We start from the raw sequence: 24,357 nt of genomic DNA, 5'->3' as shown, positions 1-24,357 counted from the left end.
GAGTTCCAGACATTTACACCGCCTCTGTCTCTCAGCAACACAGTTATTTTGGAATTTATTTCTTTTAGAATAACTTCATCATTTTTTTCCTGGTGCCAAAGAGGGTCAAGGAAGGAGGTAGGTATAGGAAGCCACATTTCCAATATAGTTGAGAAATTTAGAGCAAGTTCTCAAGCAACCCCATTGCTGGCAGTTAAAGCGCTTCTTGGGAAATTAAATCGTACAGGACAGTATTGTCAATAGTTGGCCAATTATTGATCTCCCAAACCCGATCTTCCTATTTTTTGTGCAAAGATGATAATTGTTTGTTAATAAAATTATTATAATGAAATCAGCATAGCCTGCTTTGCTCAAGAGACCCTGGTCATAAAATGGAAGATTTTTCCATATTTGTCGGGCTTTATTAATAACAATTAACTGTACAGAGAAAAGGAGAAAATAATTACCCTTTGCAGGGAATTACCCTAGAATTATACGGCTGTGACAGACAGCAAAATACTGGGCTAGCCACCCATCTCAGTGACTAACCCCAGACAACTGTCATCATGCAAAACACGAGGGTGCTTTTTCTTTCGGTATCTGTGCAGGGCAGGCGGGGCGCAGAGGGTTTAGCGACTCAGCCTAATTCTACGCGACCTTTGCGATCCAAACCGCCCAGCCAGGAACCCCCCGTGGAAAGCGGCAGATGGCAAAGGGGGACAAGCTCTGCTGCTGGCTGTGTCCTCCACAGCACGCACAACCGACACCCTTCCCCCTCCTCCAAAACAGCCCTGAGCAGGCAGGGACGTTTTAGCATGTGCCTCTTTTTCTTCTCCTCATTCCTTCCCGGTCCTTCCAACCTACGGAAATTTCCCGCAGGATCCATCCATTCCTCCCCAGGTGGGATGCGGCTGGCACCACGCATTTCCAGCATCCTCGGGTGGAAAGTTCAATACAAAGAAACGCGACCCGGGGCGCACCTTGCCCCGGAACGGTCTCACGCACGGAAAACCCGGCGGTTTTGGAAGGGAAAGGTTTCGCCAACTCCCACCGACGCCAAAGCACGAACCTGCGGGCGCAGCTCCGGCCCACCGCTCCCAACCCTGGCTCAGACCCCTTCTCAGTCGCCTTCTCCGTCCCCCTCCTCCCCCAGCGACGCCGTACGTTCACGCCACGGGTGACCCGGGCGCTGGCCGGGAGCCCCCGCCGGGGCCACCTCCAGCCTCCGGCCCGGCGCTGCGCGCCGCCGCTCCTCCATCTCCCTTTCTCCCTGCGCCAAGCATCGCCGCGACCCCGGCTCGGGTTCGCGCTGCCGCCGCTGCCCGCGCTGGGGCCTGCAGCGCCCGCCGGGCCCGGGGCTCGGCCCCTTCCCCCCGTCCTGGGGGCGCAGAGCCGGGATGAGGGGCGGAGGGGGGGGGGGAGAGGGGGATTTGCGCTATTTTTTTTTTTTTCCCCCGGCGCCTTGCAGTGGCTGCGGGGAGGCTGAATGCTGCAGGTAGCTCTAAGCATTGTGGGATACATCCCCGCACATCCCGGCCCGGCCGGGCCTCCCGCCCTCCCTGTGCCCCGGGGCGGCAGCACCTGCCCCGCCGCTGCCCCCCGCCGAGCACCGCCCGGGGCGGCCTCGGGGGCAGCGGGCTCGGCGGCGGCGGGCGCAGCCCCGCGCAGCCCGGGGAAGGGTGGGAGGCAGGGGGTGAGGCCGCGCAGCCCCCGCGCCCACCCCCGCCCCGCTCACCTGGCGCTCCGCGGGGTGCGACGCTCCGCGCCGCGGGATGCTCCGCGCCGCCCGCACAAAGAGCAGGAAATGGCTGCAGCAAGTGCACTTCCGCGGCTCTCCGCCGGCCCCTCCGCACGGCGGCGGGGGGAGCCCCGGCCCCCGCCGCGGGAAGGGGCTGGAGCCGCGCGGGCGGCTCCTCCCCCGGGCGGCGCGGGGGATGCGCGGCGGGGCCGGGGGCCGCGTCCCCCCGCGGCGGGGGAAGGCTGGGGTGGCGGCGCGGCGGGCTCCCCGGCGGGGCGGGGGCAGGCCGCGAGCACCCCCCCCCCTCCCCGCGGCACGGAGGGGACAGGGCCGGGGGCGGCTGCCGCAGCCCGCCGGAGGCCCGGCGCTGGGTGAGGGCGTTTGGGTCCCTGAGAGGGCAGGACCCGGCTGGGATTCGCCGTCGCCCTGCTGCTGAGGCTCAGGTATTCGGCCTCTCTTCCCCTCCGAGGACCTGTGCCGTCGCTAGGTTTTACCTACCATTTTAACGAAAGCCCTGGTTATAGAATGCACGTGAAGCCTTGGATCCCTGAGCACGTAAGGGACCACAACCAGAAGGCAATGCCTTTGCTCAGAGCTCCAAGCCTCTTCTGAGTCAGCACCGTATCCAAAAGATCTTCCTCTTGGCATCTGGCATTTCTGCAGGGACAAGTTTCCAGTCCTTCTGCTCATGCTTCTTTTTAAAGCTCCAATACAGCTCTTCAGATCTACTGTGAAATCCAAACTGGACCTCTTACAGCTTTCAGAGGAACGTCACCTCACGGTGAGGCGATAGAAACCCTGTACGGGGCCTTCATTCGTTTTTCTGCAGCCCTCACCTTCTGATGCGGCTGTCTGTTTTTTGAAAGACATTGGTGGATACCCAAGGACTGTTGAAAGTCTAGATAGAGGGCTAGATGTATTTCCTTGGTGGCCCTGGCAGTGTCCCTTTCCTGAGCGTCAGCCTATGCTAAAATTGCACTGCCATCTGGCCTTTCCTGGATTAGAGTGACCACTCCTGGTGCCTTAGAGACTGCTGCTCTGTTGTCAATGCTAGTGTGGGGCTGAGCTTGCTCCCCACGGCTATACGTTGGCCCCGCAGGGAAGCTTGGACACCAGGTTTACACTGTAGCGCTGCTACTGTAGGTTGAATGGATGCCATGGGCTGAAGGCACCGGGGTCTGCAAACTACAAAAGCAGCGAGACGGTCTTAGAAACTATCTTTGCTTTAATAAACGGGACCACACCTGAAAAAAATCTATTGATAGCATCTCTGGGAGTAGACTCTTCTTCCCCTGCATAGCATTTCTTCTGTCTCACCTTTAACTGGAACATTTTGTAGCCATCATTCCTCTTTTTACTATTTATTGCTTGTCAGAAAAAATCAGTGAGCATTGTTACTGCAGATCCAAAAGATTTAACAGCTAATATTGCTCTGAGGCCGTGGGTGAAACAAGGTCAGATCAAGAAAACTGTGGCAGTAAAAACTGCTGTGGACTTTTTTTTTTTTTGCACAGTTTAATCTGCTCCCATTATCAGCCAGGCTCAGGGTGATGGGAATTCCATGAATGTTATGATATTATTTTAATTTTCTACTCTATGTTGTCTTAGATCGTAGAATAATAGAATGAGCTTCTCTGCATTTGTCTTGCAGATCTCTCTGCCGGCTGGGAAGAATGGCAGCGAGGGGCAGGCCCCACACAGCTACAGACGCAGGAGTGTGTGCACCAGCTGGTTATCTGTGGATGAGAGGTAACATGATGGTGGGGTGAGCTGAACAGAAGAATACACACAAATTTGAAGTGGCTGCCAAGTGAGATTTAGCAGAGCCATTCACCTGAATCCTGCCGTGCTGACGAGCACAGCGTTCAGAGAGGACAAAGCCAAAAATCACATAGAAACATGTTCATTAAAAAATGTTTCGGGAAATTCTAGATTTTCTTTCAGGCCTGATTTTAAGATAATTATCCACTGGAATAAGCACCCACAACCCCCACTTCCGCAGGGTGACCAACACATGCCCAGGAAAGAGCTTTTCATGGCTAACGTTGCTGCATGCCAGGCCCTGGTCTCCACTGGGAAGCATCAGCTGCTCTTTCTAGATGAAGTTACTGCTTGACTGCCTTTCCTAGCTGGGATGCCAGCCTGGCTGTGCCACTGTTTGGCCATTGCGGCAGCAAGTCGGGGACACACTGGGATAGTGCTCTGGGCCTCGGCTCTGGCCAAATGTGCAACATAGGCAGAGCCATGCACCCACGGCCTTTGATAACCAGCAGGCAAAAGCAAGGACAAGTACAAACTCCCACCTTTCTGCAAAACAGCCAAGCAAAAAGGGTCAAACGGCAAAGGGGGAATGGTTTAAACATTCAGCACATTGCGAATACTTTCCAAGGCGACAGAGAAGGGGTATTCAGAGAAGGGCTATTCACTTTGCGGCAGGAGACAGCTGATATTCTCACCTCTACTTTGTGGAGAACATCTACAGTTAAGCCACATGAAGGGCACAAGCCAAAACTTGCCATAGAAACTGCTATGGTGGGAAAAGACTGTGTTACAGTGTGCTAATATCATGATGTTATCACAGTATGGCACTGCCCCTTTGAGATTCATTAAGTCCCCTGTAAATAATAGTGGGAAAACACCCTTTGGGAGCACTCAAATATTATTACCCCCATTTCACAGAGATTCAGAGAATTTAAAGCCACCACAATGCATGTTTAGATGTAGAAATTTATGTGTCCATATAGTAAATTACCCAGTTTGCAGAGATTCTGAATACTTCCTACCCCAAATAAACCCAGCACATAATCCAACCCCAGAACATAGCCATAGTTCTGGGGAACAGAGATATTTCAGAAAGCCAAAAGAAGCCTGTTTGCTTCTTGGTCAGGAGGATTTGGAGGAAGAGCAAGCTGTATGATTATAAGAGCATGAGGATGGTTTTTGCATTTTTGCTAACGTATAGTGAAAGCCACAGTTGGGACTTAGCAATTTTATTGTTTGTAAAAATACATATCGTGTACATAGAAATACTGCAAAAGAAAACTGAACATAAAACATCACAATATTATTTTGTGCAACACTCTCTAGCTAATAAATACTACACTTATCCAAATATAAATATAATCTCAGAAACATTACCTAGCGGAGCAATATTGCTGCTACTTAATAGCAACCTCCTCAAGCTCGACAGACCCCTGGTTCCTCCCAGGATGGAGGGGGCAGCAAACCAGAAGCTTAACTTTGTGAGCCTGCAGATACCCCTGCCACAGAGTGTCTGTGCTCAGGGATGAATCATTTCAGAGTATCCTGTGGTTGTACCGATTGTCTAAGTAAGTGCAATCGAGAGGGGGAGAAAATAGGGTTACAGCCAGCTGTCTTCAAATTTAGCTGTAGATGTGCAGTTTAACATGGTTAGGGCTACTGAAAACTTCACTGGCTAAATGCAAATTTAGCAACACCAGAATGTGACAACAAGCTAACTCAGACTGAAGGATGAGAGGGACAAAGAGAAACTTAGCTTAAATCCACTGTAGGCAAAAATTCAAAATCTGTTTATAGATGCTCATATTCCACATATTGGTTCAAACTACCAAGAGATTTTCACAGGAATCCTGGTTTGAAGGTAGCACTCTGATCCTGCATTTAGGATTGACAACCTTGGGTCTGAATGTTAGGATTCTCCTTGCCTGGGAGAGTTGTTCTGCATGATATTTGTAGGAGTAAACCAAAGAAAATAACGTGGAATCAAAGCAAAGTGGGAAGATGTATAAGGCAGGAACTAATGCCTTGCCTATATCTATATACCTGAAAAGATATTCTGGCTCCTAAAAGCGACCCTAGAACCATGGGTCTGAAAAATACCAAAAATTAAGCCTCCTTCTATGACAAAATATTTTGACACAGGATATGTGAGATCATGGGATTACATTACTTCCTTGTTCCATTTTTGTTGGCAAACATATTTGAACCTGATTTCTGTAATGATGGGAGAGATTGCTGCTCGAGGTTTGAACCTCAGAGTTTTTGTAAACTGCTGTCACATAAGGTTTACCTGTGTTCTTGCCTGCCCAAACAGAGAAGCATCAAAAAAAATACTGCATATATGCACATATCATCTGTGAGTCCTCTTGACTTCTCTAGTTATTGTTAATGCTAAGCAGAAAGTCCTGATCTTATTTACAAATTCTGCAGGACACTAACACCCACACTTTTGGTTTTGAGGTCAATTATGTCAAAACAGTGTCCCTGTCTTGCGGTGAAAAAGTAGATTTTTGCTGAAGTACCAGGAGATGGATATTGTTTATACCTTCTTCTGCTGTCACCACATAGTGTGGAACTCCTCGTGGAGTAAGTACCCAGGCAGTCCATTCACATAGGACTTTTTCTTTGATCAGTCCCTAGAGGATTCACCAGTTTGTTCACAGGAGAGATGGAAAAGTCTTTACTTGTGATGATTCAGTTACTCTTTGAAGTAGGAGAAAACTCTTCTCATTATCACTGGTGCACAGAGTACATACTCTGCATGTTTTCTCCTCATGGCTACCCTTCTGAGCCCTCCAGCTCCTTCCTTCCAAACACAGGAGTAGGTTCCTGTGCCTTTCACAGATAATCAGGTCCTGGGATCTTGTCTTGTCCTGCACTGGAAACACATAGCACTCTGCACTTCTCAGTCTTCCGTACTCCGTTCAAAGAAATTGGATGGAGATCACGTATTTATCTTCTGATGTAGAAAGACTGAAGAAAAATCTAATACAAACTTTCAGGTTTGACTCCCCCCCTCCAAGAATGTCTCCATTTGCATCAGAGTCCCATTTTCCCACTCATTGTACAACACAATTTGAGAGAATTTCAAGACTCTTCAACACGTTGCTTTTTCCTCTTCCTTCCTTACAAACTCGCATGCACGCGCAGACACCTCATCAGCTTACCGGGTACCAGAATCCTGTTCCTGGTATGCCATAGTTTCAGAGAAAATCATGTAAAGGGAGAACAAAACCACCTTGAAATATCACCATCAGAAATGCAGTCACTAAATCCAGCCTGTTCCCCTCTGTCCCAGGCTTGTTCCTGTTCAGAGCTTTCAGGTCCAGCCCACTCTGAATTAGAGAGCCACAGAAATGTCTAAATGTTCCTCCTCAGTCAAAGACAGGGGTTTTTTCCCCAGGGAAGACCTTAATTTGGGAGTTCACAGAACTGGAATAGCAATGTCAGATCTCTTAGTTTTGAGGCTGTATCTTCAGGAGAAATACACTTGCTGGATTGTGTGGTTAAGTACTGTGCTCAATTGCTGGTTCGGCTTGTAAGCTGCAAACCACATTCTTGGCCAGACCAAAGCCTGCGTCTGTCTAGCCTCTGGAAGACCTGGGGTATCTTCTCTGTCTGGAAGTACCAGCCTCTGCCCTCTCCTCCCCAGGCATATGGCAAGTGTCTATGGTGAGAAGATTCCTGTTAATGCTTTGTGTGGGGAAAATCCAGCCATCTGCCCTCTCAGGATTCTCTTAGCTTTGCTTAGCGGCCAGTGCCATGATTACAGATCAAACTCGGAGATTTCACTCAGCTGATACAGCAGAACAGAAAAGGATGGCCGGTCATCTTTCCTCTGAGCAGGGGAGAGAAGAGAGAGAGAACATTAATGTCAGCTTGAGAGGAATGGCAAGGTTAGGAAGGAAAACCTTGTGAAGAAACTGAGTATTAACAAAAATACAATCTATTGTTACTGAGAAAATGCCAACGGAAGAATGAGCTTCCTTCTGTGCAATGTTTCTTTTCTACTAGCAGTGAATTTTGCCTAGTGGACACTAAGTGCCTTGTAATGGGTTGGCTGTCATTTTTACCATCACTATTAAAACTCAGCCCCACAGATCCGCAGCTTTCTTAGGAAGCAAACTGTTGAATTAACTTGAATTAGGTGCACTACATAGACTTCTCAGTGAAGTCAGCACACTCTATAGAAACAGCAGCTTAAATAAAAGGCAAAGAGCCTAGAGTTTGCTTGCTAGCACAGATGAAAGCTACAGAGTGCTTCACCTCCAGGATTTTATCTTGTGTTAGCATGTGAAGTGTATACCTCTCTCTCTCCTAAAAGCCAAGGGGAAGAGAGCTCTTGTCTTTGGGAGCTAGGGCTCTCCCATTACAATACTAACCATCCTCCAGCAGTGGCTCATGACCTCATAAATCGCCTTGGAGGCCAGCTTGGGTTTGTAGAGCCGAAATCCTGCGTTGATTTCTTCTACCACTTCTCCATTGGTGCGATTCTCATAGGGGATTTTACCTTCACTGAAGACCTCCCACATCAGTACTCCTAAAGCAAACAAATTAGAAAAATCACAAAGAAGCAAATAAAATCCTCAGCAGGGCCACAGCCACCTTCCACCTGCTCTTCTCTGCAGCTCAACATTGGTGTCTGTTACTTGGAAAAGCATTTTCACTCAGATTCTCAGTACACATCTGAAAAATCAGGCCCTAACACAGCTTCACGGTTTGAGGATGCCAGCTAGGATCTCTGCTGGGCACTGGACTGTTTGGAAATACCAGTTTGGTCTCTGCAGTTTTGACTTCTCTGCATCCTACTCCATGATAGTCTAGCACGACAGGGATGTCTTTCCCCATGAGTCAGATGAAGTCTAAGTGTGTTACATGTCACAAAGCAGAGCAGTGTCATATGTCTTCTCCCAAACTGTGAAGAAGAGGGAATGCTTGTGCATGTACTCCATCCAGATGTGTAATCTGGGAAGGAGAACCTGTTTTTTGTCACTGATTCAGTTTATCTATTTTTGCTTCCAGTTAATCACATGCAAGAGACATGTCACTGATGTTCCTGCCTGCTGTGTGTCCTACACCAGAATCTGCTTGTATTTTGGTGAGACCCAGGAGCAAGAAAGCAATATGAACTGCTCCATTCCTGTTAGCTTAGCCTCAGTGTGGGGAACTCCTTGCCTGCAAAACGTCCCAGGTGGTGTGATTCACTGGGATGAATTCACATGCAATGACAGTGGAATTTCGAAGGATTGCAGCACATTTTTCCTCTTTTCCTAAACAGTCAAATGTTTTCCTATGATTACTGTTTAGAGCAGTGCAGAAACCCGTGCTTCTCTAGCGTGGTGGAAGAGAGACAGGCAAAGACAAAAAGACTGTGGAATACTTTGTGGTTGGCCACCAGATCAGAGAGGCTCTGCAAATGGAGTGAATGAAAGGCACCTGTGTTATTATTAGGTTTAATTTCTTTGGTCACCTGATATAACTGACTTGGTAAACTGTGTTCAGATTGTGTTAGAAAAGGGAGACAGACAGACAGACAGGCTGATCTGAAATAAAGTTCTGTAACTCCACAGTCAACTTTGCCAAATAATGTCTGCTTTCTAGCTTTGAATTCTTCAAATAGGAAGATGCATACAGATTGTAGCTCCTCGCCAATGATATTGGCTCTACTGAAGAATAAGCAAAGCAGTTGTACTCCCCCAGTGTGCAGATTCCTGCACTGGGAACTTCTCACACCCATTTTGTTCTCCTGGGCACAGCAGGATTTCAGGCCTGGCAGAAGAGATGAATGGGCTGCAGAGTAGCAGAGCAGAAAGCTTCTCACAGTCATGAGACCATGACATGACAGAGGAATCCTCTTATGCAAACCCCACTGGATGGGGAAATAACAAGTCTGACAGACGTACAACACTGCTGTCTGCACGTTTCACAAAGAAGGACTGACCAACACAAACAAAGCTCACCGGTATTTCATTCAGCCCTGAAACTAGAGTGAGCCAACTTCACCAGGCTTGGCTTTGACTGTAAATCAAACTGAGCACTCTTTTTGGAAGCATCTGGCTCTCAGTGTACAGGCCAGTTTCCAATTTGTGAAGCAGAAGAACATTCTTACCAAAGTAGCATCTCTTCCCATGTCACTGCCACTTTGCTGTGAGGTGTCAGAGATAGCTCCACTGGCAAATGTTGTCCCTTGGTATTACGTGGTGAGTGCTGACAGCCTCCTCCACATGCCAGGGGACACAGAAAGAGGAATGGTGCTCTCTGAAGCATCTCCAGGTTGGGTTCTCGAAGGCTGTTGCGTGGGTCTGAGCACCCAGCTCCCACTGCGCTGCTCATAACCCACCACAGGAATGCACAACTTCAACCAGCGTGAGCTCCACAGCAGAGCACAGTAAAGGGAGAGGGAAGCACAGAATTCAGAAGCGCAGACTAGCAAAGGTTATAATCCTGCATTATTTACTGCTAGGCCCGGAGCTGAGTGGCACCCCATTGACTGTGTGCTGTGCACAGCACACTGCCCTGATTCATTCTGCAGGACCACGATTTGCATGTTAGCTGGAGATGGGCCAGATACATTAGCGTGCCAGATCAACAGGCCAGGGGATAGCCTTTGTTATCTCCAGTGCCGATGACTTTGGGGAAAAAAATATACAACGGCTTTCTTATCTATGAGGGTCCAGAAGGGAGACCAAAGAACAGATGCAAATCATAAAACAATGCATTGGGCAGCAGGAAATGAGGTGAGAAAATGTAAGCAGTGAAATAATATTTTCAGATTGGCATAAAGCAAATGGAGTCAGCAGAGCAAACTTGGAAAGGCAGAGGGTCTGAGTGAAGCATCAGTGCCCGGGACTGACATGCAGAGAGATGGAGTGCCTGAATGTCTTTCCTTTCCTTTCTTTCCTTATATACTCTTGTCAGTGGCTCTCCAACCTTTTCTTGGACACTCCTGCTATATCACCATGAAACAGAGTTCATTATTTGGTATTACATAACATTGCATAGGTATAATACATTAAGTTGCCAGTATTTGCAGTGTTCCAAAGTGTCTAGGTAGTTTGCTGTTCTTTCCTTTCTTTCACTTAAATGACTTAGGCTTGCTTTCCTAAGCCATTATTCAGGCAAAACACCCATGGAGCCCAGAGGATTTAGTGTTTAGGGGAGTTTACTTGAGGACTGAGCCCCTAGGTTTTTCTGAGCTGGTGTTTGTTGAATTTTTTTCCATTCTGACAATTGATTCTTACCAAATGACCAAACATCAGATTTGGTGCTATAGTTGCTGTAGGAGAAAACCTCTGGAGCGGACCACTTGACTGGAAACTTGGTACCCGTGGAACTGGTATACTGATCGTCAAGGACAATCCTGGAAAAGGAAAAGAAGGGAGCATGCTGAGTAACACCCCCATCCCGTGACAGCCCCGCAGGGAGCGTGCGCAGCCTCGATGGCATTACCTCGACATCCCGAAGTCAGACACTTTGACCACGTGGGATTCCCCCACCAGGCAGTTCCTAGCGGCCTGCAAGAAAAGAAGGTACGAAGGCAGAAGGTCAGAGCTGAAAGACTATCATAGCCACTCAGTTGCTTTTATCCTGGCAGAGCAGATAGTGCTTAAAAAAAAGGAGAATCAAAGTGTCATCGTACCATACAAAGCGGGCGAAAACACAACATTCTCATGCTTTCTGTACATTTTACAACCAGCATGTGCCTGTGCCAAGAAAGCTGTTCAACAATCAGTCTGACTTGCAGGACCTTGTTGTCCAGAAAGGGCGGAGAAAGACCCTAAAATATCCACAGCTACCCACAGTCCTTGCTCCCCTAACAAAACAGCAGCAGTGACTCATGCAGATTGATTGAACACAACGTATTTAAAAATATTTTATCAGCAATGCACATTTATGCATATGTTAAAACAGCTCTTTTTGGCATCTTCACTGATTTTAGACATGAAGAGTGGTCAGTCCCTGGGAACTGTGGGAGCTGGGGCTCTCGAGGAGCAAAAGAGTCCACTCAGAAAAAGAGACAAACTCTATGTCCTCGTTTCTTCTCTCTCAAACACAATTAAGGGAACTAGATTAATCAGTGCTCCAGGGGATGCTTTTTTCCCCTAAGGTACTGATGCTGCTTCTGCAATAAGGGGTGATACTGGATCCCCTGTCAATAGGAAAAGTCTGTCTGGGACCAACATACCAGATCTCTGTGGATGACAGAGTTTTGTTCCAGATAAGCCATTCCTTCACACACATCTTGGCACATCCCCAGCAGGGTTTCCTTTGAAAAACTGCCCCGCTGGCTCCTGAGGTAGTCGGACAAGCAGCCGTTCTCCATGAACTCAAACACAAGGCAAATGGGAGTGCTCTCAAAGCACACGCCATAAAGCTGGACTAGCTTGGGGTGAGACAGCTTCCTGTGGGATGGGGAGGGAAAGGTGGACAAAGAGGCTGAAATAGGCTCAGTGCCTTCTACCCTTACAGCAAGAGTGTTATACATGGCTGCCTATGTCACCCTGCTGCACCCCTCTCTCTGCAAAGGCCAACTATGGAAGCAGAAAGAAGAAAATGTGTAGAAAAAGTCTAACGTCAAGTAGCACTAAGTATCATCCCGTTTTAATGGTAATGGTCACTGAAAGACCTTTCTGCATGGAAAATCATCCAATCAAACAACAAAAAAATCCATTTCTGTCTACTTTGAAGGGAGGGAAATGTAAAAAATACAAACAAAGTCAATAAAACCAAGGAGAAATATTTTCAGTTGTGCAAAGCAAAAAAATTGCACAGGTGGGGTTTTTCAATAAAATTTCCCTCAAATTTTATGAGATTTCTTCATCTAATTATTTCTGACAGAAAACACTTCACTCTCCACAACACACCATCAATTAACCCTGCCTTCCAGAACAGCAGAGATCAGGAAGGCCACTCTGGATATTGATAGACTTACAAGCACAGTAATTCACCTACACTTTAAATTGCCTTCCTTGGTAACGACTGGAGCTCACCCCTCTCTCTATATACTATTTAGATACATAGTAGATAATCCAAATTTAAATTCCCCATTCATATTCCTGAACATTATCACAACATTTTGGTGCAGTCTTGTGAATCCTACAGGGTCTGATTTTCTTGGTGAATCTACTACTTACATCAAGACTTTAGCTTCCTCGATGAAATCCTCTTCAGACATTGCTCCTTCACGAATGGTCTTTATGGCTACTTTTGTCTTCTCCAGCAAGTAGCCAAGGTAGACCACCCCAAACTGACCACTGCCAATTTCCTGTACACGGGTGAGCTCAGAAGGGTTAATGACCAATTTTCCTGTTGATTGTAAGGGAGAAAGAGTGAGGACCTAGCAGTAAAATCTCAAAAAGCTTTTGTGGGTTAAAAACTGAGACAGGACTCAGAATGAGACTTTCTGGCTCTCCCTCAAATTGTCTGTCTGACCTTTGGTAGCTCATTTGACTAGTCCATGCTGCATATCGTGTTCAGGCATAGGAACAACAACATTCCCTTTCTTTCCCCATTTGTCTTGTCTATCTAGTCCTTCAGGGAGGATTCTTTCTATCATGCATATGTGCACTACCGAGCACAATTTGGTATTGAGTTCCTTTGATGTCTCCAAGAATTACAATAAAGATGATACCAGCAAAATTCCATAGACAACTATATGCAAATAGAGGCATCTTTCAGGAGGGACTCATCTTTCATCAAGTTATGCTATGCTCCCACTCCCATCACCTTTGTTCAGTGTTCATCTCAGTATTTAATGTTGACTTCTTTGAGGCCCTGGGCTTCTCATCACCTCCCTCAAGGCACTGCACGATCAGTTCATTCAGTTATCAATGGTAATGACAAAGATGGTAATCCAGTGAATGGTGCAGTGTAAAGATCTGAAGAAAGTTATTTATTGTGGCTATAGTCACATGAATATTCATCAATATCCATGGGGATATTCAGGATCACCCAGCTAACCAGCAAGGAGTGTGATTCCCATATGGTCAAGAGAGTAACTCCATACCGTAGCTCAGCCCTGCAGTGATTGGGGCCTTTTTTCTCCAAGAAGAGACTGCATACCGCAAACGAGTGACAAGACCTGAATAACAGAGGAAAAGATGGGTTCTAGTTATTGTCACAGTCATGGGAAGTGTGGCTGTCACTACTCCAGAAGGGAGTCTGGATACTGGAAGCAGATTTATTGTACTGAGTTCTCAGCTCCACTTGAGGGCAGCTGAACCTCTATTCAGACTGTGATTTCCTGCCTGCTAAAAGGAAGCCAGTTCTCAGCAGTTTCAGCTTATTTCCTGCTTTCACTCTGTCGGCAATTGTGAGCTGTGAGTCTCTATTAAGTCTGATAAAATTCCAAATTATACCTTTTATTTGTAGGGTATTTTTAAAGCCCAGGGTTTCCCTTGGTACTCCTGGACTGTAGGAATGGGAGTCTTTGCTGACTCCCATGTCTGGTTATGGATCCTGGCCATGTCCCTAACTTTGTGTCAAATCAAGGCCCAGGGATATATCACCTCCTGGGCAAGAAGGCCCTGCAGTGTACCTCAAACAGATAGCTTGGTCTGGCAGTGGTGACACACCCCCATGGACTCCCAGGAATGAAAGGGCTCTCTACAGTATGTCATTACGGCATGTGTGTTGGTCATATCAGCCTTAGAAAGACCATGAAGAAGACGTAATGCTGGAAGCTGGCCCGACATGGTCATTTTCCTGCCATCCAAGTGCCAGGATAAGTGGAAGAAAAGGTGATGCCATTTAACATTTAATTGTAAGGACAGAGGGCTTGGGAGCCTTCCTTCATTCAAAACAGTCACCTGGCTGCATGGTAAAACAGCAACTTCCCTGGTCAGCATCAGCCTTCACTCACCTCCTGCATTGTGCTGGTGATAGTTGATGAGCTCAGGGATGCAGTCAAACACATGCTTTTCTGCCAAGTAATATCGCTTGGGAAAGTCAGTTGTCTCGTTGATGTGATAATGCTTTATAACAGGATTGTTATCCATGCTGAAAAAGATGAGGTTTTCTTTGAGGAAAACTAGATTGCAGCAAAAAGACAGGAATTTTGAGGAATAAGTGGAAGAGGAGCAAGCAAGCAAAGGGGAGAAGCTTCCTTATGCAGAATGAATGGGAGAGGAGCAAGGAGTGAGATGCAATTGCTAATGAAAGCTGTGTACTTGTATGTTCTCCCTCTCACTCATAGATGGTCTCATCTCTAGAAAGGCTGAGGTTTCCCAGTAAGAGCAGGTTGAGTACTAAGTTTCTCTGCTGCTTCTTTCTGAAACAAAACTTTCTGCGCCATCACTGAAACCCTTTCACTAGTCTTGTATTACCCACCTCTGATGAGTCCAGCATATAGTCCATGTTGATCCTACCGACACTTCAGCTGGGGGGACAATTTCATCAAAATTACAACCCCAGTGATGTCTAAGGGACTATTTATAGGCATATATTTAGAAGCAAGGAGAAGTGGATCCTTTAATACACTTTGCGAATGGCAGCTAACTCTTCTGCCTTTTTTGGAAGTGTTTTCCTCTATCATTTTCATGAGCCTTCTGCTCTCTCTTCATAATGCCAGAACAACTACAGAGATTACACTCTCATAGAAGCCATTTCATTGATGTAATTGATGCGAAAAGCTGCTGAGCTCAGCTGTACCTTAATGCTTTGGTGAAAACAGAGACTGTGTACATGCCAGGCTGCCTCGAATCTCTCACCATGAAGGCACCTTCCCTACCCTGTAACAGGAGCAAAGGAGAGAAAACTGGTTAGAGACGTAAAGGCAAAAAAGAAGCGGGCTCGGGGCAAAGCTCTGCTTATTTCAGCCCTGTCCTCTGCTCAGTCATGAGGATGTGCTAAACACTTAGGGGAAAAAACGAGCCATCAGCCAGCTGACAGAGCTTGGTCTGTTCCATGCACAGCTCTGATGGCTGCCCAGGGCCTTCAGGTACACCCAGCTGGTCTGTCTTGGGTGCTATGTATTTTTAGGTCAGTTTCCTTAGGAAATGAGACTTTTGTGCTTGTGCTGAGTATATGTGGCTGCGGGTACACGAGTGTGTGTCTCTCTGTCCCTCCAAGCCTCTCCTCTAGAAATTTTGAACCCATTGATTGCTTTCAACCCTACCTGACAGAATACTGGTGATATCAATTTTCAACAAGTTCAATGAAATGGTCAGCCAATTGGAAAGGCAAACCCCTCTGAATGCCCTCCATCGAGAGAGCAGTTACAGAACAAGAGTACAATTTATTCAACACCAGAGACTCCATATGGGAGTGTATGAAAGATAATTTACCGATGTACCACAAATGGGAAAAGCTTGGACAAGATCCTGCCCTTTCATAGGTACCCCAGTCATCCAGTATCTAAACATAAATGTGTAGGAAAGCAGGCTTCCTCCACTCTGGCACTCACAGAACAATTTTCCTTTTTAATTTTTCACTGTAATTGTTTTCTACTCATCTGAGTGCTAAAATGTATCATAGGCCATGATCCTGCAGAGCCAAGCACTAATGGATCAGATGGCAGGGGAGAAGATTTAACATAACAGTTTGGACGTAATGTGCTGTGCTGACCTATATATTGATAATAAAAAATGCATTTTTCTTCTGTTTGCAGATAAAGATGCTTTTCATCTGGCATCCCAAGTGCCTTATTATTTTGTTCCCTCCTTTGCTTTACATGGTAGATTTCCTCTATTTTATATGTCCTCTATCCACCCACAACACTTGGTGCAAACCTAATCCACCAAGTGCACCCTGCCTTGGCCTCCTTCACACCTCCCCAGCGGACTGATTCAGCTCCAGGTGAACACAGAGGCTGAGACGGCTACTGCATCCCCTGTGTATGAACTGCTGACTTTCAGGGTGCAGCTCTGCCCAGGTAGGACCGGGCCACTGAGCTATAAACCTTCCAAGGTTGTCTCTTCAATGTGTGCCTGCACAACATCTACCATATCTGCACTACAGAATAGCTAGCACAGGGAGGCTCTAAAAAGAGTCTCCAGATGCTGCCGTAGAAGCATCTATGTCATGCACAGTGAGGGCTTTAGGACTCATCTCCCTGGCAATGTGGTGTTACTTGCACAGGTAGGCAAGTATTGGAGACAGCATCCTGCCTGAGTTACTTTAAGCTCTGTTCTTGCCCTTCCGTCTCACTTGACAGCAAACCTGCCCAAAGATCACTCGTGAGCTTGGCCATGTTTTTGGGAAGAGCTGCAGGGGCTGCGAGGTTTTGAACGAGAAGGCTCTGCAGCCACATGGGGGTAGTTGCCACAGAAAAGTTGCGCTGGTAGGACCAAAAGGAAAAATAAGATCACTAAACCATGCGTGGACATGTCCCGTAGGAGTTTATAGGAACTAAAAGAATTTTTAAAACCACGCAAAAATGCTTTTATTTCCATAAAATGCTATCATTCCAAGAAACAACACTTTATTTGGGTCTCCTGTTAGTGTAAGAGCTGATTTAAAAACTGAGGTTGTGTTTGTGTGGAAAATTTGAACAAGTGTATTCTTTTTATTTTCACTACAGTCTTCACTGGAAAAGTCTGGCTCAACTGAAAAATTAAAGATGCGTGCTCACATGCACACACACACAAAACTAAAAAAACCCACCCAAACCCATACTCTTGGCTTTCACCCAAAATATTTCAGCACAAGATTGGTTAGATTTTCAGAGAACTACTGGCACCTGCAGGCCTCCTGCAGAGACAGAAAAGATGAGCTAAAATCACAGTTTTCAGTCAACACAGTGTTCTGAAACAGTGTTTTCCATCAGCCCCAGTTATTGGGTGTGTTTGACTGAAGAAGGATGGCACAGGTCTCTGCCCACGCCACGCTCAGAGGTAAGGGGGGTTGCTAGTGGTCCTTTACCTTGCATCGCACACTAAGAGCAGCCAAGGACAGCAACACAGCAGGAACCCAAGGTTCATCTGTCTCTTACACAAAGCAGCCCGTGCAGGCTTCTCATTTGTCATTAATTTATTATTATTGCCCATCCCCCCTGCACGTAACACTGGTTTACCTCATCCTTGAGGAGTGTTTCTGCTTTGCTTCTGCTGATGTTCTTATTGTACCATCTGAAAACATCAAAAGACGCCGAGTCAGTGTTTCTGCTGAAAAGCCTCTGAATTCAGTGTCCCTAGTGCTAGAGACAACACATTATGTGCAGTAGGGACATGTGAGGCTTGGAGCTTCTAAAACAAATCCAGGGCACTTTAGAGGTACAAGAAAAACATAGGCACAACTTACTCATATATTTGCAGATTATCGGGTGATTTTTCCACCAGGTAGCTACTTGGAACATAGCCTTCATGCCTGTTAAAATACGACATGGCGTGAGTGCACTAGACAGACAGGATTTTCTCTGCATCTGTGGGAGTCAGCCCTGAAAGATTTGCCTGCTCTTTGCATGATAGAAATAATGGTTGTTATGTATTTAGTAAGGTTACTGGAGAAGGAAACAACTGATTGCACCTCTAAACTTGGAGAGTTTCACAATTTTCACAATTATTTTCCCCCCACGTGTATGACAGCGAATATCAGCCTGAGCTAAGGACTGTTTATTTTTTTTAAATTAACTTTCAGATCCTTTTTCTTCAGCTGCCTGAATACAGGCGACATCAAAGGGAACAAAGTTACTATAAATAACCTTCCATCACTCTCTTCCTGTATATCAGAAGATGCTTCACAAAAGTTATATAGAAGCCAGCATATATGTTAATGGAAGAACAAATTGGATTTAGAAAGGATTTATAAATTGGCTGTTGAAAATAAACTTACCCATTCTTATCTTGAATTAGCCACCAATGTTCCTCAGAGCTGTCAATCACATAATATTCCTCGTTATATTGTAACGTCAGCTCCTGCGGATTCTGGGCTTCATAGTCGTATATGGCCATGACTAAGGCTTCTTTTGGGTCTAGCAACAATTTCTGCACAAATTAGGAAAAAGTCTCATCATATTCACATTCATAAAAACCAATGTCATGCTCTCTAAAATGATATTTCCCTGGCAGCACTGGTGTCCTCTGGGTTCAAAAGCCTCAAAGCTAGGGAAGCACCCCAGGGTGTCTAGTGGGGTATGGTGGCAACATGAGAATTTTCAGCATTTTAAAACAATGAATTTCATATAAAAATTTTAGTTGCACAGAAAATAGTTATCTACTCCTTCTTAGGGCAGGATTACCTCTGTCTGATCTGTTCTTCACAGATGTTTCCTAAACTCTTCTTAAAAGCCTCCAGTGATAAAATCTCCATGGCCTCCCTAGAGGGACTGTCCCAATGCCCTGCTGCCCTCCAGTAAGGCACCCAGCCCTAACAACGACCCTGCTTCTCCCTTGTTATTACATAAGTCAATGACATTTTGTCCCATCCACAAGGAGGCTGGGAAAATCACTTCTCTGTTCCTCTTCACAGCAGCTTTTCTCATATCCCTCCTACTTCCCCAGTTTCCCTTTCTATAGATTGAAAAAAAATACAGCTGAAGCTTCACTCACCATTGGAAATCAATTTGTGAAACCGAGCTGTCTTTGGGGGACTGAACCTAACTCTAGTGGGATGCTGCTGATTTATAGCTTATGAAAAAATATTGAAAAGGTAACAGAAAAGCCCAGGGAGTGTTATCATGGGTGATATTCTAGGTCACTGCACTGTGGTGAACCTTAATGAGGGTATATTCACCACTGCTAGTTAAACACACAGGACACTAAGGACAGCTTAGCGTGCCTCACTGCACTCACCCAGTTATCTTCAGGAGTGGGAGGAAGAGGCTTCTTTGAGGCTGAAATGAAATCAAGAAAGCTAATTTGAAGTAGATCTGGACAAAACCAGGGGAGAAACCATCAAGGTAATGAATTAATAAAGGTGATACAAAACCAGTGAATAGCAAGCCTTGGTCTTTTAGAGTAAGACATGCCAACAGCCTGCACCTACACAGTGACTCTCAGCCACACAGCGTGGGTTTGAAGCTGGTGTAGAGATTACTCAAGGAATCACCCAGATACAAGGTAAAAGTGTCTTGGGTGAAGAATGATTGAATATGCTTTTTCAGGAGACAAAGTAAAGATTACACTTGGCCATTGAAACCACAGTGGAAATACAGTTACGTCAAAATAGGACACACAGGGTTGAATGCATATATCTCAAGAAAGGTGTTATTATGGCTTATTGACTGACCACAGCTGATCAATTTCTTAGTTCTCCATCTCATTCCAAAGACAGCACCAAGCATCATGCAGAGGAAAATGTTAATTCAAAACAAAGAATGCCATATACAGTAACAGACAAGCCAGAATATGGAATATCCCAAGAAGCCAGCAACATGTCTCTTGATGGAAATGTAACACAATATTCTTTGATGTTCTGTATGAGACAGATTTGATCCTTTACTTTTGGTAGGAATAAATATTTTCAAGGTCAGGATGGTCTTAACAAATCCCATACCATTTTTGGTGGGGTCATACTCCACGCAGCCAGCTGCCATCTTCTCTGTCTGAGCACAGCATCTCCACTTGCCATCTATCCAAAAATCTGGATGACATTTTGACACCAGACTGTTGTTGTTTCTGGTTTCTGGAAAATGTTAGGGGAAGAAAAAGGAGGGGGAAAATGAATTTATTTGCATTCACATCAGCTCTGAAAGACATCTAGAACTGAATGGAAATAATCTGCACTTTAAAGAAGCTTCTTAATCTTGTCAAACCAAGCTTTGGTGAATATTATCAGCCTCCTCCGTTAATGTTTTCTTTCTCCCGAAAGGAGTGAATGCCACCACTAATGTGGAGGAACAGCCTTCCTGCTGGTAATGGAGCCCATACCTCTCTTCTGCAGGAGAACAGAATCCTACCAAAGGGACTCTCTCTTTAAACTGATAAACACCAAAACCAGAGAAGGAAGGTCTCATAAAGACAAAGAAAACCTGGCAGGCCATATACTCATGATTCCCATGAAAGACTACAGCTCTACAGTATGTATGTATGTAGGACACGGACACTTGTTCCTTTGGCTTGGTGTTCAAAAGGAGCTGTACAAGCTGGCATTCACCAGCACTAAACATTTTTTGCACATGTAGATACCAGTCTTGAATGTCTGCATGAGTGATTAAAGGTCCTTCTTTTTGAAGCTCAGGTTCTCTATCTGTAATAATAATTTTCCTAAAAAGAACAAAAAATTTCTGCTGGCCTGTTTCAAGACTATTCAAATTGTCCAAGGGATGGGACAGTCTCAAAATGTTGAATGAGAAGAGGTGATAAAGTAGAAGCTTGGAGCAGGTGCACTCCAGAAGGGGAATAACTGGTTGCATGAACTTAATAATATCTCTGTCAGGCACAGTGTTTTCAGAGTGAACAATACAGCAGCTTGTGTTATAAAGCAGGAAAAAGCTATGACGGAAGCCTGGTGCAATTTTCATGTAACTAAGTAACACCTTCCTTATGTGAAGTATTATGCTTCATTTCTGCCTGCAGTGGTTAGTTACTGTGCCTTCACTTCAGAATCATTGCAGCGAACCACAGCACAATTCAGGAGGTGAACAGGAAATGAAAGCTACCTGCAAAAATGTTTCTTAATAATCATCTCTATGAAGGTTGTCATCTAAACAAAAAATCTATTAATAAGAGCTGAAAAATCCTCTACCCAAAAAAGATTAATTTCTTAAAAAAATTAGCCGTAGAAAAATCCTCATCTCTTCTTGAATAAGAAGCCTCAAATTACAGTAACATATTAACAGTTTATCCTAGAAAGAGGCAAATAAAGCATTCCATGTCCAAATTTTCCACTGCTGCTGAAAACACACCCACCAAATTTACAAGCAATTTGATTTTATAACCTCATTCCCCATTACCACTTTGCAGGCTTAGCTATAAGACATCGACTCCTCTTGCACATTTTCTCTGCATTATAGCTTGTGAGAAAACTGTCTGGGATAAATAACTTCAACAATTACATGGGCACAGGGGTTTTACTACCTTCCTTCAGCGTAAAGACCCATCTCTGCCGGCTCTCACGATTGGGTGCAAACACGTAGAGTATGTAGTTATCATGGACGATCTGGAGAGGGGAGTAAAGAAGGGAGCCAGCCATTAGAGACAATCCCAGATATGCTGGGCACAAAGGAATCACTGAAGGAAAGAGATAGCAGCCCCCATACCAACAAATTACACACAAAATGATGATGTGGGGACGTAGAGTAACAGGGGCTGTTCAGAAGCATCTCTTAACCTCATTGACTTTTGATTATTTAAAACTGAGTAGAAGCCCTGCTCAAGAAAGAATTCTAGACAAGCAATGTTTTAGATCAATTTTGTGCTGTTAAGAAATGCCCATGAAATCAATGGAGATGTAGCAATTTCTATCTGCAGAGGATTCAGCCCGTTACTCGCTGACTGCAGTTTATTCTCTAAAGCATCTCTGGGGAAATGGCATCTGTTTCTTAGCAGTTTCTTGTAAGATGCGTTCACTTAAGGTCTAAGAGCCAAATTTAGCTTTTTTTGTGTAAGTATGAATCTCAAGCAACTCCCTGGAGATTATTTGGATTACTATTATTCTTCAAAGTTTTTAATAGCTTTCACTGGGATTATAGAGGGGAAATAAGAAGCTGTAGCAGATGAACAATGAACAATCAAGATGCTGTTTTCATCAACTTGGTCTTAATGACGAACGAACAAAGGAAGAGAATTAGAGAACATTTGTGAAGTTTCAGACCAGGGAGTAAAATCATCACAAGAACCAAAATGACTCAGAAACTGAATCAGATGACTACATTTCAGCCTAAAATTTGATGTAACACATAATCGATATTTCTCTTCCAATATTTAGCTCAACTATTTAATTCCAAATGGGACCTGGTCTCTTTGATGCACAGATGCTTTGAAAAACTTTGACCACTGTCTTTAAACAGATGTTTTTACAAGAGAGCAGCTGTTTTTTAAAGTTTCTCCAGGGGTGCAGATGAGACAATGTTGATTATCATTTAAAGAACAGGAAACATTTGCAGTCTCTTGGCCTGAAGCCCTTGCAGGCACACACAGACAGCCGTGTGACTCAGTTGCTTTGCATGCTACGGAGAGATAAATTATAACCTCTTTTACAAAAAATAGAAATAGGGGAGGAACAGTTCCCACTCATTTAAAGCCATTCCTGTTGATATTATTGTTATGTCTGTATAATGTTTTGACAATCTAAGGCAGATTTTGAAATATGCAGTAAGCAGATCTCCAAAAGACATAGCCATGAGCATGCACAACTGCACAAAATCACTCATTTCATGCCTCTCTGCAAGGGACTCACTTGCCAAATGAGCCACACAAAAACAAAAAGCCACTGCTGGTTCCACAGAAGATTTACAGTTGGGTGCAGACAAGATTTTTTTTAAAAAAACAGACAAGATAATTTTACAAAATACCACAAAATTGACTGTGGGACAAAATTCAGATGTGCTACAAGCAAGAGCGATTACCACAACCTCAGTGGAGCACTGTCCATCATGACTGGTCCACTGTTACCATCCCACCAGTACTGGCCACTACCTTCACTTTATTTTGCTGTTCCTACAAGCATTGGAGATATGGAGATACAGATTTGAAAATTCAGACCAAAACCGAACAGATCTGAGCATTTGTTCCTTCTCTAGTCCATGTTCACTCAAGTTAAGAGCAGCTGAGGTTCCCCCATCAAGCTTTCCCCCAGCCAGCCCACTCCTACCCAGCCCCAGTTAAGCGCTTTCCTGTCGGGCTGCTCATCGAGAGCGGTTTGCAGCGTACGACAGCATCTTCTGCTGCTCCCAAATGCCCATAAACAAAGCCATAACACTCTGATCATCTGGTTTCTTGAGTGCTCATTATGCATCAACTTAGCAACATTTTGTAATATTCCAGGACAATTTTTATGATCATGGCTGGGGACCACCCCAAGCTGGAGGGAGGGTTTCCTGACCCAACCTCGTTTGGGAAATTATTTCCTTTCCCTTCTCGTATCTCTGCAAGGTGACATTTGCCAGGGCTCAGACTAGAGCATAGAGGATATGCACTTCTACTGTTCAAATGAAGATTTAGAGAAAACTCTACAAGCTACTTCATGATTTGTCAGAATGACAGTACCAAGGCAAGCCTTCAAATTGATGCCGGTATTGAGATAACAAGAATGGCAAAAAAAAAAAAAAAAAAAAAAGAAATTTTGCTTTATGGTTGTCTTTTTTCTTTTTATAAAGTTATCTATCTTTTTTTAACATTTACTGTGTACATGGGTCACAATCATTAGCTTTTATCTGCAAATATGAGTCCAGATAATTCACTCTTTTAAAGCCATTTGTGAACAGAGATGGCCCTGTATTCACTGAGATCCATACACTATAATTATTAAGAAAAATACTGTCACCAAGATGATAAAATTCTGATAAATGGCAGCACAGGGAATAACATAATAAACTGGGAATTTGTGTTGCAATAACTGAGCAAATATTCTGTGGCATTTATGTTTACATGGCAATGTAAATATAAATGTATCTCATATGTATTAATAATTAACACTAGACAATGTGTTCCTCATCCTAGAGCCAGCACTGTCCACCTCTTGGTTGTTAAGCCATCTCATCACTGAAAGCCCTCTCTGTTCGTGGCTGGCATAGTCTTCCTAACACATCACATTCACCAGCTTTTGATGCAAAGGCCACTGAATGGATTTAGTTTCAGGACCACACAGGTAAATTGGCCAAAACCCTGGGTGGATTTCCCGTGTGAAAGATGGGCTTTCTCTGAACATGAGTTACTGGGGTAGCTGAATATTGTGTTAAACATGGGATGGAAGATCTAATGATCCTTTCCAATTTAAAACCAATGAGTGTAAGAGTTTATCGATCTTGTAATAACACTCGGTCTCTGATTCCCCAGTTCATT

At 44.9% G+C, this 24,357-nt stretch overlaps 2 protein-coding genes and 1 long non-coding RNA gene across 7 annotated transcripts in view; 1 reads left to right on the top strand and 2 right to left on the bottom strand.

Annotated features, from left to right (window-relative positions):
* CYFIP2 (cytoplasmic FMR1 interacting protein 2) overlaps nucleotides 1-2,253 on the bottom strand; it is a 57,061-nt gene extending 54,808 nt beyond the window's left edge. The window contains exon 1 of one of the 3 annotated variants that reach the window (XM_072872020.1): nucleotides 2,216-2,253. The gene's annotated coding sequence lies outside the window, so the exon portion shown is untranslated. Of the gene's footprint in view, nucleotides 1-1,714; nucleotides 1,915-2,215 lie in introns of those variants that run through there. The other 2 variants (XM_072872021.1, XM_072872019.1) reach the window with 2 other exon arrangements.
* Nucleotides 1,646-24,204, top strand: LOC140656384 (uncharacterized). Of its 3 annotated transcripts, none has more exons than XR_012044070.1 (3): nucleotides 1,646-2,498; nucleotides 3,369-3,466; nucleotides 24,016-24,204. It is a non-coding gene; the product is annotated as an uncharacterized lncRNA (long non-coding RNA). The 3 variants fall into 3 exon arrangements; XR_012044069.1 differs by lacking the exon at nucleotides 24,016-24,204 and adding an exon at nucleotides 10,752-12,223; XR_012044068.1 differs by lacking the exon at nucleotides 24,016-24,204 and adding an exon at nucleotides 10,738-12,223.
* Nucleotides 5,679-24,357, bottom strand: part of ITK (IL2 inducible T cell kinase) — a 33,439-nt gene continuing 14,760 nt past the window's right edge. Inside the window, exons 3-17 of the mRNA XM_072872022.1 lie at nucleotides 21,433-21,514; nucleotides 19,910-20,038; nucleotides 19,207-19,247; nucleotides 18,248-18,399; nucleotides 17,717-17,782; nucleotides 17,490-17,544; nucleotides 15,128-15,207; nucleotides 14,340-14,476; nucleotides 13,485-13,559; nucleotides 12,613-12,784; nucleotides 11,664-11,880; nucleotides 10,928-10,992; nucleotides 10,720-10,838; nucleotides 7,861-8,018; nucleotides 5,679-7,316 (exon numbers count right to left, since the gene is read on the bottom strand). Of these exons, the coding sequence (XP_072728123.1) occupies nucleotides 7,245-7,316; nucleotides 7,861-8,018; nucleotides 10,720-10,838; nucleotides 10,928-10,992; nucleotides 11,664-11,880; nucleotides 12,613-12,784; nucleotides 13,485-13,559; nucleotides 14,340-14,476; nucleotides 15,128-15,207; nucleotides 17,490-17,544; nucleotides 17,717-17,782; nucleotides 18,248-18,399; nucleotides 19,207-19,247; nucleotides 19,910-20,038; nucleotides 21,433-21,514 (1,620 nt within the window). The 3' untranslated portion in view covers nucleotides 5,679-7,244. The remainder of the gene's footprint in view (nucleotides 7,317-7,860; nucleotides 8,019-10,719; nucleotides 10,839-10,927; nucleotides 10,993-11,663; nucleotides 11,881-12,612; nucleotides 12,785-13,484; nucleotides 13,560-14,339; nucleotides 14,477-15,127; nucleotides 15,208-17,489; nucleotides 17,545-17,716; nucleotides 17,783-18,247; nucleotides 18,400-19,206; nucleotides 19,248-19,909; nucleotides 20,039-21,432; nucleotides 21,515-24,357) is intronic.

Source organism: Ciconia boyciana, chromosome 9 (genome assembly GCF_034638445.1).
Source record: "Ciconia boyciana chromosome 9, ASM3463844v1, whole genome shotgun sequence".
In the NCBI taxonomy this organism is placed as follows: domain Eukaryota; kingdom Metazoa; phylum Chordata; class Aves; order Ciconiiformes; family Ciconiidae; genus Ciconia; species Ciconia boyciana.
The sequence above is the reverse complement of the archived record's forward strand: the minus strand, read 5'-3'. Positions and strand labels throughout refer to the sequence as shown.